This window comes from Stomoxys calcitrans, chromosome 3, assembly GCF_963082655.1.
Source record: "Stomoxys calcitrans chromosome 3, idStoCalc2.1, whole genome shotgun sequence".
NCBI lineage: Eukaryota > Metazoa > Arthropoda > Insecta > Diptera > Muscidae > Stomoxys > Stomoxys calcitrans.
Genome location: NC_081554.1, coordinates 125,979,277 through 126,001,351, shown reverse-complemented (window position 1 = coordinate 126,001,351; position 22,075 = coordinate 125,979,277). Strand labels below are relative to the sequence as shown.

At 39.2% G+C, this 22,075-nt stretch overlaps 1 protein-coding gene across 5 annotated transcripts in view; it reads right to left on the bottom strand.

The window, feature by feature from the left end:
- Positions 1 to 2,833: 2,833 nt before the first annotated feature.
- The window catches only part of LOC106092614 (beta-1,3-glucosyltransferase), a 59,322-nt gene continuing 40,080 nt past the window's right edge, over positions 2,834 to 22,075 (bottom strand). For all 5 annotated transcript variants that reach the window (XM_013259512.2, XM_013259513.2, XM_013259514.2 and 2 more), the window contains exons 6-9: positions 12,870 to 13,002; positions 11,885 to 12,119; positions 3,349 to 3,613; positions 2,834 to 3,220 (exon numbers count right to left, since the gene is read on the bottom strand). In XM_013259512.2, coding sequence (XP_013114966.2) covers positions 2,903 to 3,220; positions 3,349 to 3,613; positions 11,885 to 12,119; positions 12,870 to 13,002 — 951 coding nt within the window. In that variant the 3' untranslated portion in view covers positions 2,834 to 2,902. The remainder of the gene's footprint in view (positions 3,221 to 3,348; positions 3,614 to 11,884; positions 12,120 to 12,869; positions 13,003 to 22,075) is intronic.

Sequence of the window (22,075 nt, the reverse complement as noted above, 5' to 3'; positions counted from 1 at the left end):
GCTCAGAGCCTCCTTTGTGACCATCTATCATTCGTTGTCCTGTTCCTGAAAACTTAGCTTATATTACGCTAGAAGCATACCAGTATCCCTGGAATGTGCAGGGTAGTTCCTAGTCTCGCAAGCTCAGCCATATAGAAGTCCCAATAGTGTGGTGCTCTTGTGGCTTTTGCTCTGTTGAAGAGTTTTCTGCAGTCCTTCCTTAGAGCAACCAGCTCTGGGGTCCAACATGGTGGTCGCTGTTTGCCCCTTGGCTTGGCACTGGGGCATGCTGACACAAGCGAGTCATTCAGGGCCTTCGTGATCCGCTTGACCACTATGTCTATATCCTCCGTAGTTTCCATTTCCTTTTCTGGTCTAGAAGGGATAGGCGTGCAGAATTTTTAACGAAATTTAACCAGATCGGCCTTTCTTCTGTTTAGACGAGGGACCACTATTTCAGTATTTTCTCCAAGGCTGAAACTAATATAACAATGATCAGAGTAGCTGTGGTCATCCAACATTTCCCAGTCGCATATTCTTCTACTTATATCTTCCGATACATAGGTAATATCTAGTACCTCCTGCCTGTTCTTGGTAATAAAGGTCGGTTTTTCCCCTTTGTTACAAATCGCCAGATTGCAATTTTAAATATATTCAATAAACAGCTCACCCCTTTCGTTGACATCCGAACTTCCCCATATCTGGTGATGTGCATTAGCATCACTTCGTATAATGCGGCTTTTCTTCCCTACAGAAGCGGCTTCAACCAGCGACTTAAGGTCTGAAGGCGGCATCCCTGAATCGTGTGCCATATCCTATATATGCCAGCCAGTAATGAGACTTTGGACTGCTCTTTGCAAGAATACAGGCTCTGTGTCTTCCATTTCCTGTACCCTTGAGAAGTTTAAATGCCGGAATTCTTAGTCCACATAAATATTAAGTATCGCTGCAAAATTTTAAGCGGCTAGCTGTACGTGTTCGGCCGCTATCGTGATTTCGACTGACGGACGGTCGGACATGCCTAGATCGACTCAGGATGTCGAGACGATCAAGAATATATATACTTTATAGGGTCCTAGATCAATAAAAACAAAAGTTCTGACTACAGAGGTCATGCCTATGTATATTGGATTCTTGTTTGAACCGTTGAGTGGAGCAGACGTTTTGTTTTTTCACTCCGCAAGAGTTTTCCTGCAACTCGTAATAAACCTTTAAGTCACTCAAGGATAGCTGCGATAAAGGTATTTATTAGGCGGTTGATGATCTGCACCTGTTGACAGTGGAGCGGCAGATATAGAGCCCGGGAGTAGGCTTAGAATGGACTCCAAAGACTATCAGGCCTTAGCATGTTCACTGCTACTGAGACCTCGACTGATGGGGCGGCTGCTCCAGGCTCCACTAGCCAACAGGCGACTGGTCAGCAGGGGCTTTTGACGAAAACACCTGGTTCGAGTCCTAAGCACAAGGTCGAATCTATTCTTTCTTCGCATGCCTATAATTTGCCTAGGACATCGGTCTTTCCCGGCAAACCAACAACTCTTAAAGAGTTTGGAATTATTGTATTGACAGGCTTGGTGCAAATGATCCTAAAATTCTCAATAATAGGGAGAGCGACGCCCTTTATTTGGGCTCGGGAATTCGCTGCTCAGGCTACCCCAAAGACTACACGTCTAGATTCGGAAACTGCACCGTAGTCAACCAAAAGGTTGCAGTCACCTGGAGGTCATCCCATACCTAAAATAACAAGGGCGACCAATTGTAAGATGGGTCCAAGAACCTTTACTAATGTCTCTAGGGACAGTTTGGTGATAGCAGTTGTCGACAAGGGAGAAGGACAGACTTCGGCTGCATTGAGTTTCCTGTCACTACCTGATGATTCAATATAAGGATCTTTGCCTATACTAACATCATCGGGTCCTTTTCGTTAGGCTGTACGGAGTCTCCCATCCCTGCACTGCCGGAGGTCTCAATATAATGATCTTTGCCTATCATTGTCTTCACAATCTTGAAAAGGACATCCTTGCTCCAGCCTTTAATCTTAGCCAAACTTGTAACCGAAACTTGGTAATTCCCAACACACAGAACTGCACGCTTCAGCTCGTCTCTGCTGTGCTTTCTTACATTTTTCAGCGACCATCTTCCCCTTCCGTTGTGGCTGTGGCGTCCTTTTGGAAGTCACAGTTCGTCCTTTGGAAGTCACAGTTCATGAAATCTCAGGGACCATGGGCGCTTCCTTCGATCCTATTCCGACTATGTCTACCTGCGCAGGATCCTGTCTAGCGTCTCCATGGAGAGAAATCTGGCTTGGTCTTTTCAGAATATTTGAAAGCGGGGAGCTCTTTTCCTTTTTCATTGTTTTAGCGGTGTCATGCTCTTCGGGAGATCTGATTGTTTTTCCAGCTTCCGTAGCAGTGCTTGGAATGTCCATTCTTTCCTCTTCAGCATACTGCACCTTTGCGGATGGGATTACCGCGGGAACAAACAAAAAAGCTCAACCCCAATGCAATGTGTCCGCTTGAAGGTTTGCTGGTGAGAGCTAGACTCGCGGGTTCTTACCGGGTTCATGTTCTGATGTATCTTTTAGATTAAGTACCAAGTTGTCTGTCATTGAATCATCTTGAAACATGTTGAAATTGGGAGATATCAGCAGACATGACTTTTTTTTACAGAAATCAAATTGCCTCAAACTTAGAGTAATTATGTTATGAAATTTGGCACATTCAAATTAATAGTGAATAGCACTCTAACGCTTAAATATCCCGAAATTCGATTGTGTTTTATAGTGATTGATGCGTACTCACCTAATTATCTGCTTCAATAAAAATTGATTCTATTTTGTATTTTATGTATTACAATTTTCTATATATCTATAATTTATTTACAGTTTTCAATGATTACATAAAGCACTTAAACATAGGCAACTTTACAGATCGACATGTCTCTCTTTCGAATGATGCAGCGTGGCAATCAATGATACAGGTACAAATTCATTAAAGTTTATCTCCTCTGGCTTGGCCAATAGGTTACGACTTTTATGGTAATAGCTGAGATTTTCCTCAGGTGGTGGTTGCGGCACTTCTTTCTCCGACTCCACATCCTTGGCATCCATCAACAGCATGCGATCGTCGGCATCGAAAAACCACTGCCGGTAAATCTCATTTGGATCCAATTGCCAGAATTTGTGAAATGAGACGGGTGCTTCCTGTTCCAAGCGTTCAGCTGGGTAATCGTTAGGGCGAGCCTGTGAGTATAGCAGTGGTAGAGGGAGACGAAAAAGCAAACAAACATTAATGACACATGGCCCACATATAAAGTCAAGTTGTTTTTATGTATCACTCTTGGCGAGTAAATAAAATTAAAGTATCCTACTTGATGGAAACGCGATGAATGAAGTGCTTTCAACTGAAGTGTGTGCAAACAGGAACCCAAAATCATATCGTCGGGCGCCGAGGGTGAAGGACAGCTACAGTGCTGCACAATCAATTGAAGCGCCGGCACCGACAATGCAATGCCACCACCCCCAGTGATGTAGTTGAAGCCATCGGGAGCATACAGGCGATAACCATAGCGTTCGCCCAGATAGATTTCATCCATTGAATTGTAACAGCCAAGTACTTGGCAAACACCTGAAACACTATAAGGGTAAAAAAGCGAAAAAAAGCAATGAAAAAACAGGAAGACAGAAGTGGCACATTAACACAAATACAAAAAAAGTCACCACCAAGACGGAAGAGCAGGGAATTTTTATTTGTGGCATGCATAATGAGGTGGTGAACGACAATGTGTTTGTATATGCAAAATTGTGCCCACAATGAGCGAACTGATTTCGATGGAGGATTCTCTATTCAATGAGTCCACCACAGTAGTGTGAAAGTATAAATTATTTAAAACAAGTAAAAGCGTGCTAAGTTCGGCCGTCCGAATCTTATATACCCTCCACCATGGATTGCATTTGTCGAGTTCTTTTCCCGGCATCTCTTCTTAGGCAAAAAAGGATAAAAGAAAAGATTTGCTCTGCTATTAGAGCGATATCAAGATATGGTCTGTTTTGGACCACAATTAAATTATATGTTGGAGACCTGTGTAAAATGTCAGCCAATTCGAATAAGAATTGAGCGCTTTGGGGGCTCAAGAAGTAAAATAGAGGGATCGATTTAAATGAGAGCTGTATCGGGCTATATGCCAATTCAGACCATAATAAACACGTATGTTGATGGTCAAGAGAGGATCCGTCGTACAAAATTTCAGCCAAATCGGGTAGGAATTGCGCCCTATAGAGGCTCAAAAAGTCAAGATCGGTTTATATGGCAGCTATATCAGGTTATGGACCGATTCAAACCATACTTGGCACAGTGGTTGTATATCATAACAAAACACGTCGTGCAAAATTTCATTCCAATCGGATAAGAATTGCGGACTCTAGAGGCTCTAGAAGTCAAGACCCATGATCGGTTTATATGGCAGCTATATCAAAACATGGACCGATATGGCCCATTTACAATATCAACTGACCTGCACTAATAAGAAGTATTTGTTCAAAATTTCAAGCGGCTAGCTTTACTCCTTCGGAAGATGCTTTCGACAGACAGACGGACGGACGAACGGACAGACGGACGGACATGGCTAGATCGACATAAAATGTCGCGACGATCAATAATATATATATATACTTTATGGGGTCTCAGACGAATATTTCGAGTAGTTGCAAACAGAATGACGAAATTAGTATACCCCCATTCTATGGTGGAGGGTATAAAAATGTAAATACCATAACTCTTTAAACAAGTAGAAAGGCGTTAAGTTCGGCCGGGCCGAACTTTGGATACCCACCACCTCGGGTATATATGTAAACCACCTTTCGTCTAAATCCGGTGAAAAATGCATACCTTATGCCCCATGGCAGATACATCGAAATACATCCGATTTGGACCAAATACTAGTCACTGTTCAATTTTGTATAACAAAATATTGGTATTTTTAGTAGCTATATCTAAAAATAAACCGATCTGAACCATATACGACACGAATGTCGAAAAGCCTGACATAAGTCACTGTGTAAAATTTCAGTGAAATCGGCCTTTTATGGGGCCAAGCCTTTAAATCGAGATAACGGTCTATATGGCAGCTATATCCAAATCTGGACCGATCTAGGCCAAATTGCAGAAATATATCGAGGGGCTTAACTTAACTCACTGTTTCAAATTTCGGCGACATCGGACAATAAATTCACCTTTCATGGGCCCAAAGCCTGAAATCGAGAGATCGGTCTATGTGGCAGCTATATCCAAATCTGAACCGATCTGGGCCAAATTGAAGAAGGGTGTCGAAGGGCTTAAAACAACTCACTGTCCCAAATTTCAGCAAAATCGGGCAATAAATGTGGCTTTTATGGGCCTGAGACCCTAAATCGGTGGATCGGTCTATATAGGGGCTATATCAAGATATAGTCCGATATAGCTCATCTTCAAACTTAGCTTATGGACAAAAAAAAAAAGAATCTGTGCAAAGTTTCAGCTCAATATCTCTATTTTTAAAGACTGTAGCGTGATTTGAACAGACAGACGGACGGACATGGCTAGATCGTCTTAGATTTTTACGCTGATCAAGAATATATATACTTTATAGGGTCGGAAATGGGTATTTCGATGTGTTGCAAACGGAATGGCAAAATGAATATACTCCCACCCTTCGGTGGTGGGTAAAAAAAAGGTGTGGATATTATGGATTATTTGATTTACTTTATTGTTAATAAAAATTCTCTAAATGGTTCATAGAGCATTCATTACTTAAAAGTCGCAAGGAGCACTGCGCACGCCTATGAGCGTATTTATAAAAAAACACGTATAAGGACACACTTCAATGGCAACATGAAGGGTAACGGAGTGATATCGGGAGCAAAGGTCACGGAGAAAGACATATTCCGTTGGGAAAAGAACATTAAAAGCGTGCTAAGTTCGGCCGGGCTGAATCTTATATACCCTCCACAATGGTTCGCATTTGTCGAGTTCTTTTCCCGGTGTCTCTTTTTAGGAAAAGGAAAGGGATGGATAACCGAAAAGAATTGCTATGCTATTGGAGCTACATCAAGTTATTGTCCGATTCTGATCGTAATGGAATGAATATTGGAGACCATAGTAGTAGTCATTTCAGCCAAATCGAATAAGAATTGCGCCCTTTAGGGGCTCAAAAAGTAAAATAGGGAGATTATTTTATAGGGGAACTGTATTAGGCTATAGACCGATTCAAACCATATTTGACACGTATATTGAAGATCATGGGAGAAGCCGTTGTACAAAATTTCACCCAAATCAAATAATAATTGCGCCCTATAGAGGCTCATTAAGTCAAGTCAACCCTGATCGGATTATAAGGCAGCTATATCAGGTTATGGAACGATTTGAATCATACTTTGCGCAGTTGTTGAAAGTCATAACGAAACACGTCATGCAAAATTTCAGCAAAATCGGATAGGATTTGCGCCTTCTAAAGGCTCAAGAAGTCAAGACCCCAGATCGGTTTATATGACAGGTATATCAGGTTATGCACCGATTTCGCCATACTTGCCACAACCGTTGGAAATCATAACAAAACACCTCATACAAAATTTCAGCCAAATCGGGTAAGAATTGTGTCCTCTAGTAGATCAAGAAGTCAAGATTCAAGATCGGTATATATGGCAGCTATATCAGGTTATGAACCGATTTCAACCATACAAAGCAAAGTTGTTGAAAATCATAACAAAACACATCGTGCAAAATTTCAGTTAAATCGGATAAAAATTGCCCCCTATAGCGGCTGAAGAAGTCAAGACCCAAGATCGGTTTATATGGCAGCTATATCAAAACATGGACCGATATGACCCATTTACAATCCAACCGACCTATTTGTGAAAAATTTCAAAGCGGCTCGCTTTATTCCTTCGAAAGTTAGCGTGTTTTCGACAGACAGACATAAAAATGTCATGTCGGCATAAAATGTCATGACGATCAAGAATATATATACTTTATCGGGTCTGAAACGAATATTTCGAGGAGTTACAAACAGAATGACGAAATTAGTGTACCCCCATCCTATGGTGGAGGATATAAAAATAACAAGTAAAAAAGAGGCATTAAGTTCGGCCGGGCCGAACTTTGGATACCCACCACCTCGGGTTTATATGTAAACCACCTTTCATCAAAATCCGGTGAAAATTGCATACCTTATGTCGCACAGCAGTTATATCGAAATATGTTCCGATTTGGACCAAATACTGATAAGTATAAGTCATTGTTCAATTGTGTATAACAAAATATTGGTCTTTTTATATATACGACACGGACTTCGAAAAGCCTAATATTTGCCACTGCGTCAAATTTCAATGAAATCGGATTATAAATGCGCCTTTTATGGGGCCAAGACTTTAAATCGAGATATCGGTCTACATGGCAGCTATATCCAAATCTGGACCGATTTGGTCCAAATTGCAGAAAAATGTCGAAGAGCCTAACACTACGGACAATAAATGCGCCTTTTATGGCCCCAAACCCTAAAACCGAGAGATCATTCTATATGGCAGCTATGTTCAAATCTGAACCGATCAGGGCCAAATTGAAGAAAGACGTCGAGGGGTCTAAGACAACTCACTGTCTCAAATTTCAGCGATATCGGACAATAAATGCGCCTTTTATAGCCCCAAAACCTAAATCGAGAGATCGGTCTATATGGCAGCTACGTCCAAATCTGGACCGATCTGGGTCAAATTGACGAAGGATGTCGAAGTGCCTAACACAACTCACTGTCCCAAAATTCAGCAAAATCGGATAATAAATGTGGCTTTTATGGGTCTAAGACCCTAAATCGGCAGATCGGTCTATATGGCAGCTATATCCAAATCTAGACCGATCTGAGATAAATTGACGAAGGATGTCGAAGGGCCTAACACAACTCATTTCCCCAAATTTCAGCAAAATCGGATAATAAATGTGGCTTTTATGAGCCTAAGGATGTCGAAGGGCCTAGCACAACTCACTGTCCCAAATTTCAGCAAAATCGGATGATAAATGTGGCTTTTATGGGCGTAAGACCCTTAATCGGCTGATCGGTCTATATTGGGGCTATATCAAGATATAGTCCGATATAGCCCATCTTCGAACTTAACCTGCTTATGGACAAAAAAAGAGTCTGTGCAAAGTTTCACCTCAATATCTCTATTTTTAAAGACTGTAGCGTGATTTCAACAGACAGACGGACAGACGGACGGACATGTCTAGATCGCTGATCAAGAATATATATACTTTATAGGTTCGGAAATGGATATTTCGATGTATTGCAAACGGAATGACAAAATGAATATACCCCCATCCTTCGGTGGTGGGTATAAAAAGAATAAAGTGAAAGTTGAATTATAGACTGAAATCAGACTTATGGCTTTGGTAAAGGCACACTTCTCTAGAGATGAGGATGACAATTAGTTAACAGATAAGAAGGATATGCTAAGTATACGCTAATGCAGTAGTGGCGAGAATACCTCCAAACCAATTATAAATAGGTGGTATGTACACATACCATCGATGGTATTTGAAATTGTTGAAACTTTGCCCTCGATCATCATTTAAAAAAGAAATTGTATGAAGTATCTGAGTGCTCCTTCCGTAAGTGAACTGTATATTTACGAGTGAGTCTGTCAATGTAGGAATTTTCTTATTTTTGCTGTGCAAAGAATAAGGTCAAAAGCTACGATTGAGAACGCATCCATTTTAGAGGAAAAAGTGGTCATATTGCAAATAGCAAATTTTGCCCATGAACATTCCACTAAGGAACAGGGGCAAACTTCTCACATATCAATGAGTGCAGTCCGATTCAAGTTTTAAGCTCAATGATAAGGGGCCTCCTTTTAATAGCCGAGTCCGAACGGCGTGCCGCAGTGCGACACCTCTTTCGAGAGAAGTTTTACATGGCATAGTACCTCACAAATGTTGCCAGCATTAGGAGGGGAAAACCACCGTTGAAAATTTTTTCTGATGGTCTCGCCAGGATTCGAACGCAGGCGTTCAGCGTCATAGGCGGACATGCTAACCTCTGGGCTACGATGGCCTCCGTGCCATATAGTGCCATAAAACTGATAACTCAGTTTAAGAGTCAATAAAAATTCAGTAAATTCAAAGATATTTTCTTAATGCTGTAACATGGGTTCAAAATTTTATACAGTTGGTTTGGCAGAAAACGGAGATCCTGCCAATGGATTCCGTCAATCATTATGTTGCCGCTGCTCCCCCATCTCAAAGCATGAAATTGACCAGCATTGTGTCCAGGAGTTTCTAGTGTAGATCCCGGTTTGTTCACAATGGGCACCGCCTGGCTCGAAGGACCCAGTCGCCCAGCTGGGTGCGTTTTATTTTTGACTAAAATAGCGTTTATTCTTTTTGAATATTAAACAAGTAAGAGCGTGCTAAGTTCCCCGGGGCCAAATCTTATATACCCTCCGCCAAGCATCGCATTTGTTGATTTCTTCGCGCGGAATCCCTTTTTAGGTAAACAAAGAATAATAGATAAGAATTGTTATGCTATGCATGTTGAAGACCATAGTAGAAGTCATTGGGTAATATATCAGTCCATTCGGATAAGAATTGCGCCTCATAATCTGGAGATCGCTTTGTATGGGAGCTGTATCAGGCTATAGACCGATTAAGACACGTATATTGGATACGTATGATGAATATATATACCTTATGGGGTCTTAGACGCATATTTCGAGGTGTTACAAACGGAGGGTATAAAAAGTTCCCGCACAATCCTCTTTCAAATTATATTTTTTTGAAAAAATTTTTACTTTTTCTTTTTTTAAATCATACAAGTCCGAAACGGAAAAATGTGTCAAGCCTTATAACTTTCACGAAAAGCCACATCTTTTATATAAAAAATCTAGATACAACACGTCGAAGTATAGGGGGTCACCCAATATAATTTTTAGATATTGGGTGGAGGCGAACCCTCCTCCTTACCCCAAAAACCCCACCCATATCCGAAAGTGATCCGATAGACACAATAAGAGTATCAAATAAAAGGTATTTGAGACTTAAAACGAAAATGGTATTACCATTTTGGTGCAAGTACCCAGCGGGCCCGACCATCCCAAAACTCCAAAAGATATATTCGTAGTTCATGTCAATATGGGACTCAAATGAAAAGAATTAGTCAGAAGATTACAAATATGGCATAAAGCATTAGCTTAAAGGAGTAAGGAGAAGTCGCCCACCCCCAAATACCCCCAAATGGGCATATAAGCCGACCATGGCTATATGGGATTCAAATTAAAGGTATAAGGGAGTAGATTACGAATATGACATTAAAATTTTGCGTTCAAGTCTAGGTGGCGTTTTTCCTCCTAAAGATACGTCAATTTTGGAGCCAAGTGTTTCGGGGTACGCCTTAAAGCATCCCGTTAACTGAACTTCATTTCCGTTTTGGGAATAAAGTACCAATTTTATAACAATTTTCAGTGTGTCTTTTTTTATCTTCATCGTGTTTTCGTTGTAATTTCTTTATACAGGTTTACACGTGGCACATTTTAGCTCACTACCTTTAAGGATGTTAAAGGCAACTACCCAGATGACACCGTGGGGAGGCTTCTGTCCACATTTGAGATGGAGGAAGACCAAGATAAGCCGAGTGTAAACCAATCAGAACAGTTGCTTGGTTTTCAACATCACTAAGTCACCTTTCGATGAATGGTCTTTTTGAAAAAAAATTGCTTTAAAATATCCACATTTTTTTTAGCCTCCGCAGAAAAATTACTAGAAAATGCCGATTGGGTATCTATCTTTGTCCGAAATGGACGTTATAGATGTTTCTGTGAAAAGTTTCAAGCAGTATTTATTATTGGTGTTTTAAGGGTACTTTTATCTGCAAAACTTCCGAGAAATGATTAGGATAACTCCATTCGTTTTTGTCTTAGAATTTTCGTTTTCAGAAAAATTGAATTTCTCCCCTAATTATGTGGTTACACATTCATTCATTTAATTTTCACAGTCATTCCTCTGAGATTCACTACACTATTGAACAAAAAAAGAATTTTGGAAATCGGACCACATATGAAGATTTGGCAGCCCAAACAAATTTTCGAAATGCCGAGGTTTTAACCTAGGGGCTTGAAATTTTACAAATAATATCAAATTGCATAATTTTTTCTAGTTTTATCGACTCTATTCCACTGTATGTTTCTTGAATCTACCATATACCATTTTTAAATTTATATTCTTTTAATGACATCCCAAAGCCTCCGGAACTTCATTATCCACCCATATACGCCAGGTAAACCAATCTGACACCTCTACCACCAGTCCGCTTACCTTACTTTAGAGAATATCTTACCTTTTCTTGGAATGCAATAGCTTCCATTGTTGTTCCAAACCACAGTAACATCATGATTATCTACCCAGCAAAAACAATTTGACCAAAAAGTAAAGGGAAAACTTGTTGCCACCCACAATCAAATAAAAATTTTCGCCATCATCGTCGATGCCAACAACTTAACCTATATAAAATATGAGACTTATCTAAAAAGGAAAACCAGACTACAAAAAAACAGGAGCAGAAAAAAAATTCAGATGTGAAATAAAGCCACAAATATGATGCTTATACGCTGACTCTTTCCATGAGCAAATCCATATCGAAATCAATGAAGCAAATTCGCTTAATCCTCCATGATACAAATTGGAATTTTAATTGAAAATGGATGTGTTAATTTTAACTCTTCTCAGACTTAAACTGAATTGGAAATAATGAATGGACAAGTACTGAATATGTTATTCACATTCCCAATGCCCCAGGCACAGATTCACCAAGTCATTAAAATTTGTGGAAAAAAGAATAAAAAAAATATGTTCATGCTTCTCCCAACAGAATCCTTATTCAATTAAATTACCTTAATATCGTATCATCATCGCTAAGAACCAGCCATTGAATTTTACGATCCTTTTGTTCAATTTGATTGAGATGGTGATGGAAATGATTGTTCGAATTGAAGATGTAGTTGTTGTCGTCATCACTGCTTTGAGCTTCAATATCCCTCAGCGCCAATTTTAAAATTTGAATTGTTTTAGCACAATGGCCCATTTCAACATTTGTCACACCTGTGTTGATTGTTGGTATCGTGTTATCTAAGTTAGAAAAACAGGCAGACAATATGGAGTTCATTAACATTGATAGATAGGTATATCATACCTCGCACAGTAAGCTAAGCAATGTAAAGGGTGATTTTTTTGAGGTTAGGATTTTCATGCATTAGTATTTGACAGATCACGTGGGATTTCAGACATGGTGTCAAAGAGAAAGATGCTCAGTATGCTTTGACATTTCATCATGAATAGACTTACTAACGAGCAACGCTTGCAAATCATTGAATTTTATTACCAAAATCAGTGTTCGGTTCGAAATGTGTTCATTCACCGTAACGTTGCGTCCAACAGCATCTTTGAAAAAATACGGTCCAATGATTCCACCAGCGTACAAACCACACCAAACAGTGCATTTTTCGGGATGCATGGGCAGTTCTTGAACGGCTTCTGGTTGCTCTTCACTCCAAATGCGGCAATTCTGCTTATTTACGTAGCCATTCAACCAGAAATGAGCCTCATCGCTGAACAAAATTTGTCAAAATTTGAACACATTTCGAACCGAACACTGATTTTGGTAATAAAATTCAATGATTTGCAAGCGTTGCTCGTTAGTAAGTCTATTCATGATGAAATGTCAAAGCATACTGAGCATCTCTCTCTTTGACACCATGTCTGAAATCCCACGTGATCTGTCAAATACTAATGCATGAAAATCCTAACCTCAAAAAAATCACCCTTTACATTCAAATGTTTCAAGTTCTCTTAAATAATGGGCGGAGCAAAACTTCTTACCTTCAATATCACTAAAAAATTTAATGTGTTTGGCATAAGGAGCCCATGTACTCTTGATGATAGGCAAACGTTCCTTATGGTATTTGGAGCATGTCTTAACAGCAAAATATATATGGTCACGTTTAACAGGAATCTAAAAAGTACATATGTATAGTAGAGTGGTATCAAAGTCGTTTAATTGATTTCCCTTATGACAATGGGATATCTAAAATACTTTTTGGACGTTCATACAAAACGCAATAGTGTAGGCTGAGATTATATGTAAAGAGTGTTCAAAATTATGTTACGTATAGAAATTAACTGTTACTGTCTTGAATAAGACAGAGACCAAAGGAGAATTCATTGGTGTTTGGCTAAATTTCAGCCAAATAACGAAGTAGAATCTGGAGATCGGTTTATATGGAAGCTATATCAGGTTATGAACCAATTTAGACCACACTTGGCATAGTTGTTGGAAGTTATAACAAAACACTTCAATTAAAGCTAAATTTCAGCCAAATCGGGTAATAATTCCGCCCTCTTGTGGTTTCAGAAGTCAAGATCCGAGATCCGAGCTATATCAGGGAATGGACAGATTTGAACTATATATAGAACAGTTGTTGGAGGCCACCGTAGCGCAGAGGTTAGCGTGTCCGCCTATGACGCTGAACGCCTGGGTTCGAATCTTGGCTAGATCATCAGAAAAAATTTTCAGCGGTGGTTTCCCCAACATTTGTGAGGTACTAAGCCTTGTAAAACTCCTCTCCAAAGAGGTGTCGCACTGCGGCATGCCGTTCGGACTCGCCTGTAAAAAGGAGGTCCCTTATCATTGAGCTTAAACTTGAGTCGGACTGCACTCATTGATATGTGAGAAGTTTGCCCCTGTTCCTTAGCGGAATGTTCATGGGCAAAATATGCAAATTTGCATAGAACAGTTGTTGGAAGTTAAAACAAAACTTTTCATGCACTTTTTCAGCCGAATCGAATAATATTTGCGCACTCTAGAGGCTCAAGAAATCAAGATCCGTGACCGGTTTATATGGTAGCCATATCATATTATGAGCCGATTTGGATCACACTTGGCACAGGTATTGGAAGTTACAATAAAATACTTCGTGCAAAATTTAAGCCAAATCGGATAAGAATTTCGCCCTCTAGAAGCTCAAGATCCAGGATCGATTTATTTGGCAGCTATATTTCGATGTGTTCCAAACGGAATGACGAAATAAGCATACCCCAAAATTGGTATATCATGTGCTGGAGCGCATGAAAATATTAGAGAGGGGTTGGTCATATTAAATCATGCATCGCTATTATTAGTTTTTTGATGCTTTTTCAAGTATTTGCGACGTTTATAAACTCCACCATAAAAACAAACATTGCCATACCCTCTGTTACACCTCGAAGTAATGATAATTTTAAAAACGACCGGGTGAAAAATTATAAACTGGCTTAAATTTTATATGTGGTGTGTTTTTCTTGACTTCCACTTTTACCTCTTTCACCGCTACAAGTTTAATCCAAATCTTTCTAGAAACTGATGTACATAGTTCCCATAAAAACCGATTCCCGAATAGTTGCTAATTTTGTACGTAAAGTACGCATGTTCCCTTTGAGTGGTGGGATAGCACTCTGTTTTCTATATCACATTGGAGCTATATTCTCAAAGCCTTTAGTCAGAGACCCATATTTTCCACTTGGCTTATAAGTCCGCTTGGATGATTTTTGAGAAGGGGAGTTGTTGTTGTTGTGTTGTAGGCACTTTTGAATATGTATTTATGTATGATGATTCATTTGATAATATAAAGGACTAGCTGAACCGGGCCGGCGCCGTTGCGCCTCAATAACTCTTTAATGTCTTTTTAGGGTTGGGACACTTCGCCCAGAATGTGAATATCGAATTCGTGCCACTATAGCCTATATCCGCCTATGACGCTGAACGCCTGCGTTCGAATCCTGGCGAGAACATCGGAAAAATTTGAAGCGGTGGTTATCCCCTCTCAATGCTGGCGACATTTGCGAGGTACCATGCCATATCCGATTAGGGAGGTGTTTTGGGGTGGGACGGCTCCCAAACCACATGGCTCTTCAATTGGATATTAAATTCGTTTTTATACCCTCCACCATAGGATGGGGGGTATACGAATTTCGTCATTCTGTTTGTAACTTCTCGAAATATTCGTCTGAGACCCCATAAAGTATATATATTCCTGATCGTCGCAACATTTTATGTCGATCTAGCCATGTCCGTCCGTCCGTCTGTCTGTCGAAAGCACGCTAACTTCCGAAGGAGTAAAGCTAGCCGCTTTAAATTTTGCACAAATACTTCTTATTAGTGTAGGTCGGTTGGTATTGTAGATGGGCCATATCGGTCCATGTTTTGATATAGCTGCCATATAAACCGATCTTGGATCTTGACTTCTTGAGCCTCTAGAGTCGCAATTCTTATCCGATTGGAATGAAATTTTTCATGACGTGTTTTGTTATGATATCCAACAACTGTGCCTAGTATGGCTCACATCGGTCCATAACCTGATATAGCTGCCATATAAACCGCCATATTTGCCTGAAATTTTGTACGACGGATTCTCTCATGACCATCAACATTCGTGTTTATTATGGTCTGAATCGGTCTATAGCTCGATACAGCTCCCATATAAATCGATATCTCTATTTTACTTCTTGAGTCCCCAAAGGGGGCAAATTCTTATTCGAATTGGCTGACGCAGGTCTCCAACATATAATTTAATTGTGGTCTAAACTGGACCATATCTTGATATCGCTCTAATATCAGACCAAATCTTTTCTTATATCCTTTTTTTTGCCTAAGAAGAGATGCCGGGAAAAGAACTCGACAAATGCGATCCATGGTGGAGGGTATATAAGATTCGGCCCGGCCGAACTTAGTACGCTTTTACTTGTTTTCTCTCAAGCACCATTTGTTTGAGCTCTATATTGTCATGATTGGTCTATATACCCATACAGGAGGGAAGGCACCTCAGACATTTCGACTCAAATTTGGATATCAAATTCGTGTTCCACTCGGACTTGGACTCCATATTGCCGTAGGGGGAAATGAAGTTCAATTCATGGGGTGATTTAGGGCGTACCCCCTAACACTTGGCTCCAAAATTGGATATCAAATTTGTTTTCTACTCCCAAGTACTATTCATTTGAGTCCCATATGTCAAAATTGGATATCAAATTTGTTTTCTACTCTCAAGTACCTTTCATTTGAGTCCCATATTGTCATAATGGGTCATTAACCTATTTGACATATTTCGAGGAGGAAAAGCGCCACCTAGACTTGAACGCGGATTTTAATATCATATTCGTAATCTACTCCCAAATACCTTTCATTTGAGTCTCATATAGCCATGGTCAACTTATACGCCCATTTGGGGGTATTTGGAGGTGATGCGGCCCCCCAGTTACTTGGACCCAATTTAAAATATGAAATTTGTAGTCCATTTCTGAATACGTTTCATTTGAGTCCCACATTGTTTCGATTGATTCACTTTTATTTTTGGGCAGTACTTTTTGGATAAGGGCGAGGATCTAACCCCTTTCAATATCAAAATATTATAAAGCCTATGTTTCCTTCCAGACCAACCTACACAATCTGCGAAAATTTTCAAAGTAATTGATTCAACCGTTTTTGAGAGACAAACACAAATTGATTTTTATATATAAGAAGATATACTTAATCTTAATTTTATTATAATAAATCATAATAAGACAAAACATAATTTGTTGTGTGTCTGATTGGCAGCAATAATCTATTTGAATATTAAAGATTAAAAAAAAAACAAGATTTTTTTTTCTCACCCATATTCGGTAATTAAAAGTGATCTGTATTTGTGACATTAGGAGTGTTTTTGGGGGTGAGCTGGTCCCCCGACACTTGGCCCTGAAAAAACTATCAGGATCGTGTTCTTCTCTCAAATACCATTTATTTAAACTACATATTGCCATTGTTTTAAGGAGAGTTTATAGGATGAGACGTCCCCCAAAATTTGTAATCGAATCCGTTTTCTAATCTCAATTGCCTTTCATTTGAGGGGTTTTTTGGGGAAGGAGCGGTGCTCCAAATACATGGTCCCACATTTGGATATCAGATTCGTATTCTACTCCCAAATACCTTTATTTGAGCCCCATATTGCTATGGTCAGTAAATAATTGCTGTATATGGGGTATTTTGGAAAAGGTGTAGACCCCCAGAAAATTGCTCCTGAATATGAATAACAATTTCGTGCTTTATTCACCAATAACCTTCATTTGCGCCTCACATTGACATGTTAGGTAAATATGCCCTTAAAGACCCAAATTGAGTATGGTTGAAATCGGTCCATAAGCTGATATTGCTGTCATATAAACCTATCTGGCGTCTTGACTTCTTGAACCTCTACAGGGAGAAATTCTTATCCGATTTGGCTGAAATATTGCATGAGGTGTTTTGTTATAACTTTCAACAACTGTGCTAAGAATAGTTAAAATCGGTCCATAACCTGATATAGTTGCCATATAAAGCAATATGGGATCTTGACTTCTTGAGCCTCAAAGGGCGCAAGTATTACCCGATTTGACTGAAATTTTGTACAACGGATTATGGCATGAATCGGTTTATAGCTTAATACAGCTCTCCTATAAATCGATCTCCCTATTTTACTTCTTGAGCCCTAAGTGCGTAATTCTTACTAGATTTGGCTGAAATTTTACACAAAGACTTCTACTATGGTCTCCAATATTCAGTTCAATTATGGCCCGAAATGAACCATTATTTGATATTGGTCCAATAACATAGCAATTATTTTCTTTTATCCTTTGTTTGCCTAGAAAGAGATACCGTGGCAAGAGCTCGACAAATGCGATCCATGGTGGAGGGTATATGAGATTCGGCACGGCCGAACTTAGCACGCTTTTACTTGTTATATATAATATTGTTTTACACGACATTGACCAATGTTGTTCAAAATTTCACAAACTTCGGTAGTTTTAAATAGACATTTTTCGCGAAATAATGCACTCGATAGAATGAAAATATTCGGCATCTCCCAAGAAAATTGTATGTATTTTCCATTTCATGTAGATTACAAAGTATGCAAACGTCAATATTGTCGGTGCGAAAAGAACGAGCATTTAACTTAGTAAACCATCTCTGGCTTTCATGATCGTTCCAACAAAAAAAGTCTTAGGGCGGCATATCATATTGCATAATAGAATACATGTCATGAAATCTAGCTACCATCGCACTCCTAACAAAATCATCATATTCCAATGATTTTAATGACTCCAGGATAAAAGTATGTAGAGACTATAGGTCCCATCTCCATCTCTCAAGGGATGGCAATTTGCTGACACAATGTCCACCAATGTGAATACCAAAAAGCACCCAGTCGCACAGTCTTTTCTGCAAGTAGACGTGGTAATCTACCAACGTCAAGGGCAAAACCCTTCCTAATGTAGCACAAATGCAGATGGAGAGTACCTTTACACAGCGAAGGAATGCTTGTCTCCAAGTGGAGCATGTAATTCGGAGTATTCTTTGGTAAAAATAACATCTTATTTAATAGCAACTTCTCAAATGTTGAAAAGTCCAAATCTATGTACCGTAAAACAGTACAAATTGGCAGCAGAGTTAAATATCTGCACCTTATTCGAAAGATTTATCTTCGGATTATAGACATAGCTCAGCCAGTCTGCATTGATAGCCTTTTTTTCTAAAGCGAGTTTCGATTCTAGACGGTTAGGTTAAATGTTCTGTTAACACCTAGGTACTTATACTCATTTACAAGTTAAATACTCTGTTCTCCGTACTTCCATTTCGTGTCTCTCCCAATTCTAAGACCTTTCCTAAATATCATTATCTTTGATTTACTGAGATTGATTTCCAGACCCCATAAGCTGCAGTAAGGAAGGAGAACATCTATCATACTCGGTAGCTCGACTGGTGAATCTGATATCGTCCGCATACAATAAAACCTTTAACATCGTTCCACCGACAGATGCTCCATGGCAAACATTCCGGCAAGTCGCTCAAGTACAAAGAAAATAAAACTGGACTCAATGACATAAAAAGGTTCAGAGAGTGTGTAGTCGTACACTCATATAAACTCCGTAATACACTGACCACTTTGGTCGATAAACCAGTGCTGCTCAGTTTAAAAAATAAAAGATTACGCGAGATCTTGTCGAAAACTGCAGAGAAATCTGCAAAGAAAGAAAGACAATTTTAAAGTGGAATATCCTTTACGGAAACCAGCCTGTAGCCAGCTCTTTATCCGATTAAGTAATATCCCGCTGAACAAATTATAGATTGTGTCTAGTAGCGACAGCCCTCTTTAATTTGATACTAATATGTTCGCATCACGCTTTATGAACAACGGTACCAATATAGAATTAAGAAAAGATGTGGGAATAGCATTTGACTAAACTGAAGCAGAATCTCATTTAGAAACGACGTTGGGGATTTTTTTTTAAATTCATAACTGATTTTATCGTTTCCTGGGGCTTTATTGGATTTCGTTGTAAAGAACAAGGATAAGCTCTCTAAGTTCGAAAGGTGAGTCAAGCCAAGGTTGAGCATTATATCCCCCACACCAGGCGATGACCCAGTTCAAGGACACGTTAGTCAGCAGCGATGAAAAGAAATCTCGGAAGTCTGTTATGGAATGATTAGTGGCTAAACTTGGTAAACGTTTATTGAGTGAATTAGAAATCTTCCACCATTCATTGCTTTTATTGACACTGTTAAGTCTCTGTGTATTGCGATCCTCAACAACACGTTTTTCCCGTTATAATGTCTCCTTTACCTCGATCTGTATTCTTAATAAGTCATCCTATCTGCGTCCAGCCCCGTAACTCTGTTCTTATTAAATTTCGAAAACATCTTCATCCTATATCTCTCATCCTTTGCATCAAACCATTTGTTCTTTGGATATATAAATATTTCACATTACAATTCATACCGGCAGCGAGTAAATTTTATCGATACAATTGTGCAACTTCTCCTGTATACTTTACTCCAAATATAAATAGTCCAGCCCCGCAAGTGAAACTAGATTCGAGACATACTTGTCAAAATTGCTTGGAATCCAAGGTAATTTCAGCGGTAAAGTCAGTTGCTTATTGTTGTCAATCATAGATGAACAAAAAGATATCGAAAGGGGCATACGATCAGAGAATGATTTGCTTAGAATGCGGAAATCAGATAATAATAAATGAACAAACAATAGTCGATAGTAGAACTTCCCATTACCCCGCAAAACGTTCTCTCGCCGCCCATATCCCCATTCACTCGACCGTTCAAAATTATTCCGCCTATTTCCTCCAAAATACTGAGCATCTGCCTATCTTTGGGTTCAATTTTCATATCTATTGACCTAATAAATTAGCTCTTGTGCGCTTCTCACTCTGGCATTAAAATCTCTTAAAATGCAATATGATTCGCCTTTGGAGCACTGCATAAAACGTTGCAGCTTATCGAAATCTTCAGACCAATTCGTACAGTTTAGGAAACACGGTATGAAATGGAAACTTATACCACACTCATAGAAATTTGTTAGTAAAAACAGCAATTTTACAAGTATATACGTTAATTTTTTTTTTTTAATTTTGTACAATTTGCTAATTTCTGATCGAATTTCAATAACAGCAGGCAAAATAGCTTCTACTTTTATATTTGGGCTTTGGAAGAAAAATATATGCATTAAATTGTCAATTTTTTTTATTAATATCGAGCAAATGCCTCAATTGTTGTTTTTAAGTTAAAAAAAAAAAAATTTTTAACTGATTCATTCAAAATTTAAACATTTTTAATGTTTAAATTTTGAATCAAATTTGAATCAATTGTTGTTTTCAAGTTAAAAAAAATTTTAACTGATTCATTCAAAATTTAAACATTTTTAATTTAATATCAGCGGACAGTGTTTGCTGATTTCAGCAGACTAATTTTTTTGGGTGCACCAATTTTCGGTATTTACATGCAATTTTATTAGATTTCTTGAGACCGAACAAGCACCCACCAGAAGTCCGACTCAATGAATGTCCTTTTTTAGCCTCTATCCATTGAAAATTTCAGAAAAGAATGTTTGTTTATCTGCTAGAATATGTGTTTTATGGAGACAAAAAGATATCAAACTTATTAATAAATGTAAAAAATTTACCATACTTTAATTAACTGTTTAAATTTGCTACGTTCTATGAAACCATACGACACACTTCTAATTTTGAATATGTGGATATGGCGATCCTCAAGCTAATGCAGGTGAGCAAGCTTGTTCCGGTCCAAAGGACCGATCGTCGCGGGAACATGGTGGTCATTGGATATTTAAAGGCGACAATAACTCGCCTTGTCATATCGAGCATAATAGGAACTCAGTATTTGTGCAAGAGCCTGTGCTGCCCGGCCTCACACTAAGACTCTCCGCTCGATACCGCTGATTGTCCGCGAATGCTCACTGCTGTCCCGTGCCGGGAGAGGGGAGTTCTCCTAGTTGATGTTTCTCCAAATTAGTTTTAGAAATTGGTGTATTTGGATTACCATTAAACTGCAAAAAAAAATTTAATCCGCCCAGTCCTACGATTGCCACTATGAACATAAACCTAAGCCAGTAATCAGCTTGTTGTGCGCTCTAAAAACTAACAAGGTATCTATTAGCGGCGAAAGACGGGCAATAACATAGGAAATGCTCCAACGTCTCATCATCCTCCCCACATGCCCTACACATGCTGTCACTTGCCGCACCGACTTTGCATAAGTGAGCTCGTAGTCCTTTGTGTCCTGTTATAATACCAAAAGCTCTACTGACAGCCTTCGTACTTCCCCTCAGTTGGCGCTAAACTCCTTCTTATATTCCAAGAGTGTTCGTGATTTTACCGTCCTGATTGTTATTGCCCTTATGGCCTTTTTACTGTCCGTATAGATGTGCCTGGGTTCAAATCCTGGGAGACCATCATAAAATTTTCAGCGGTGGTTATTCCCTGCTAATGCTGGCGACATTTGTACTATGCCATGTAAAAGCTACTCCTCAAAAGGGGTGTCGCACTGCGGTACGCCGTCCGGACTCGGCTATAAAAAGGAGGTCCCTTATCATTGAGCTTAAACTAGAATTGGACTGCACTCATTGATATGTGAGAAGTTTGCCCCTGTTCGGTCTTTTTGCCAGGACTCCTTCCTCTTTATCCAAATTAAAAAAAAAAAACACTAAATTTGCGGAATGGTTGGG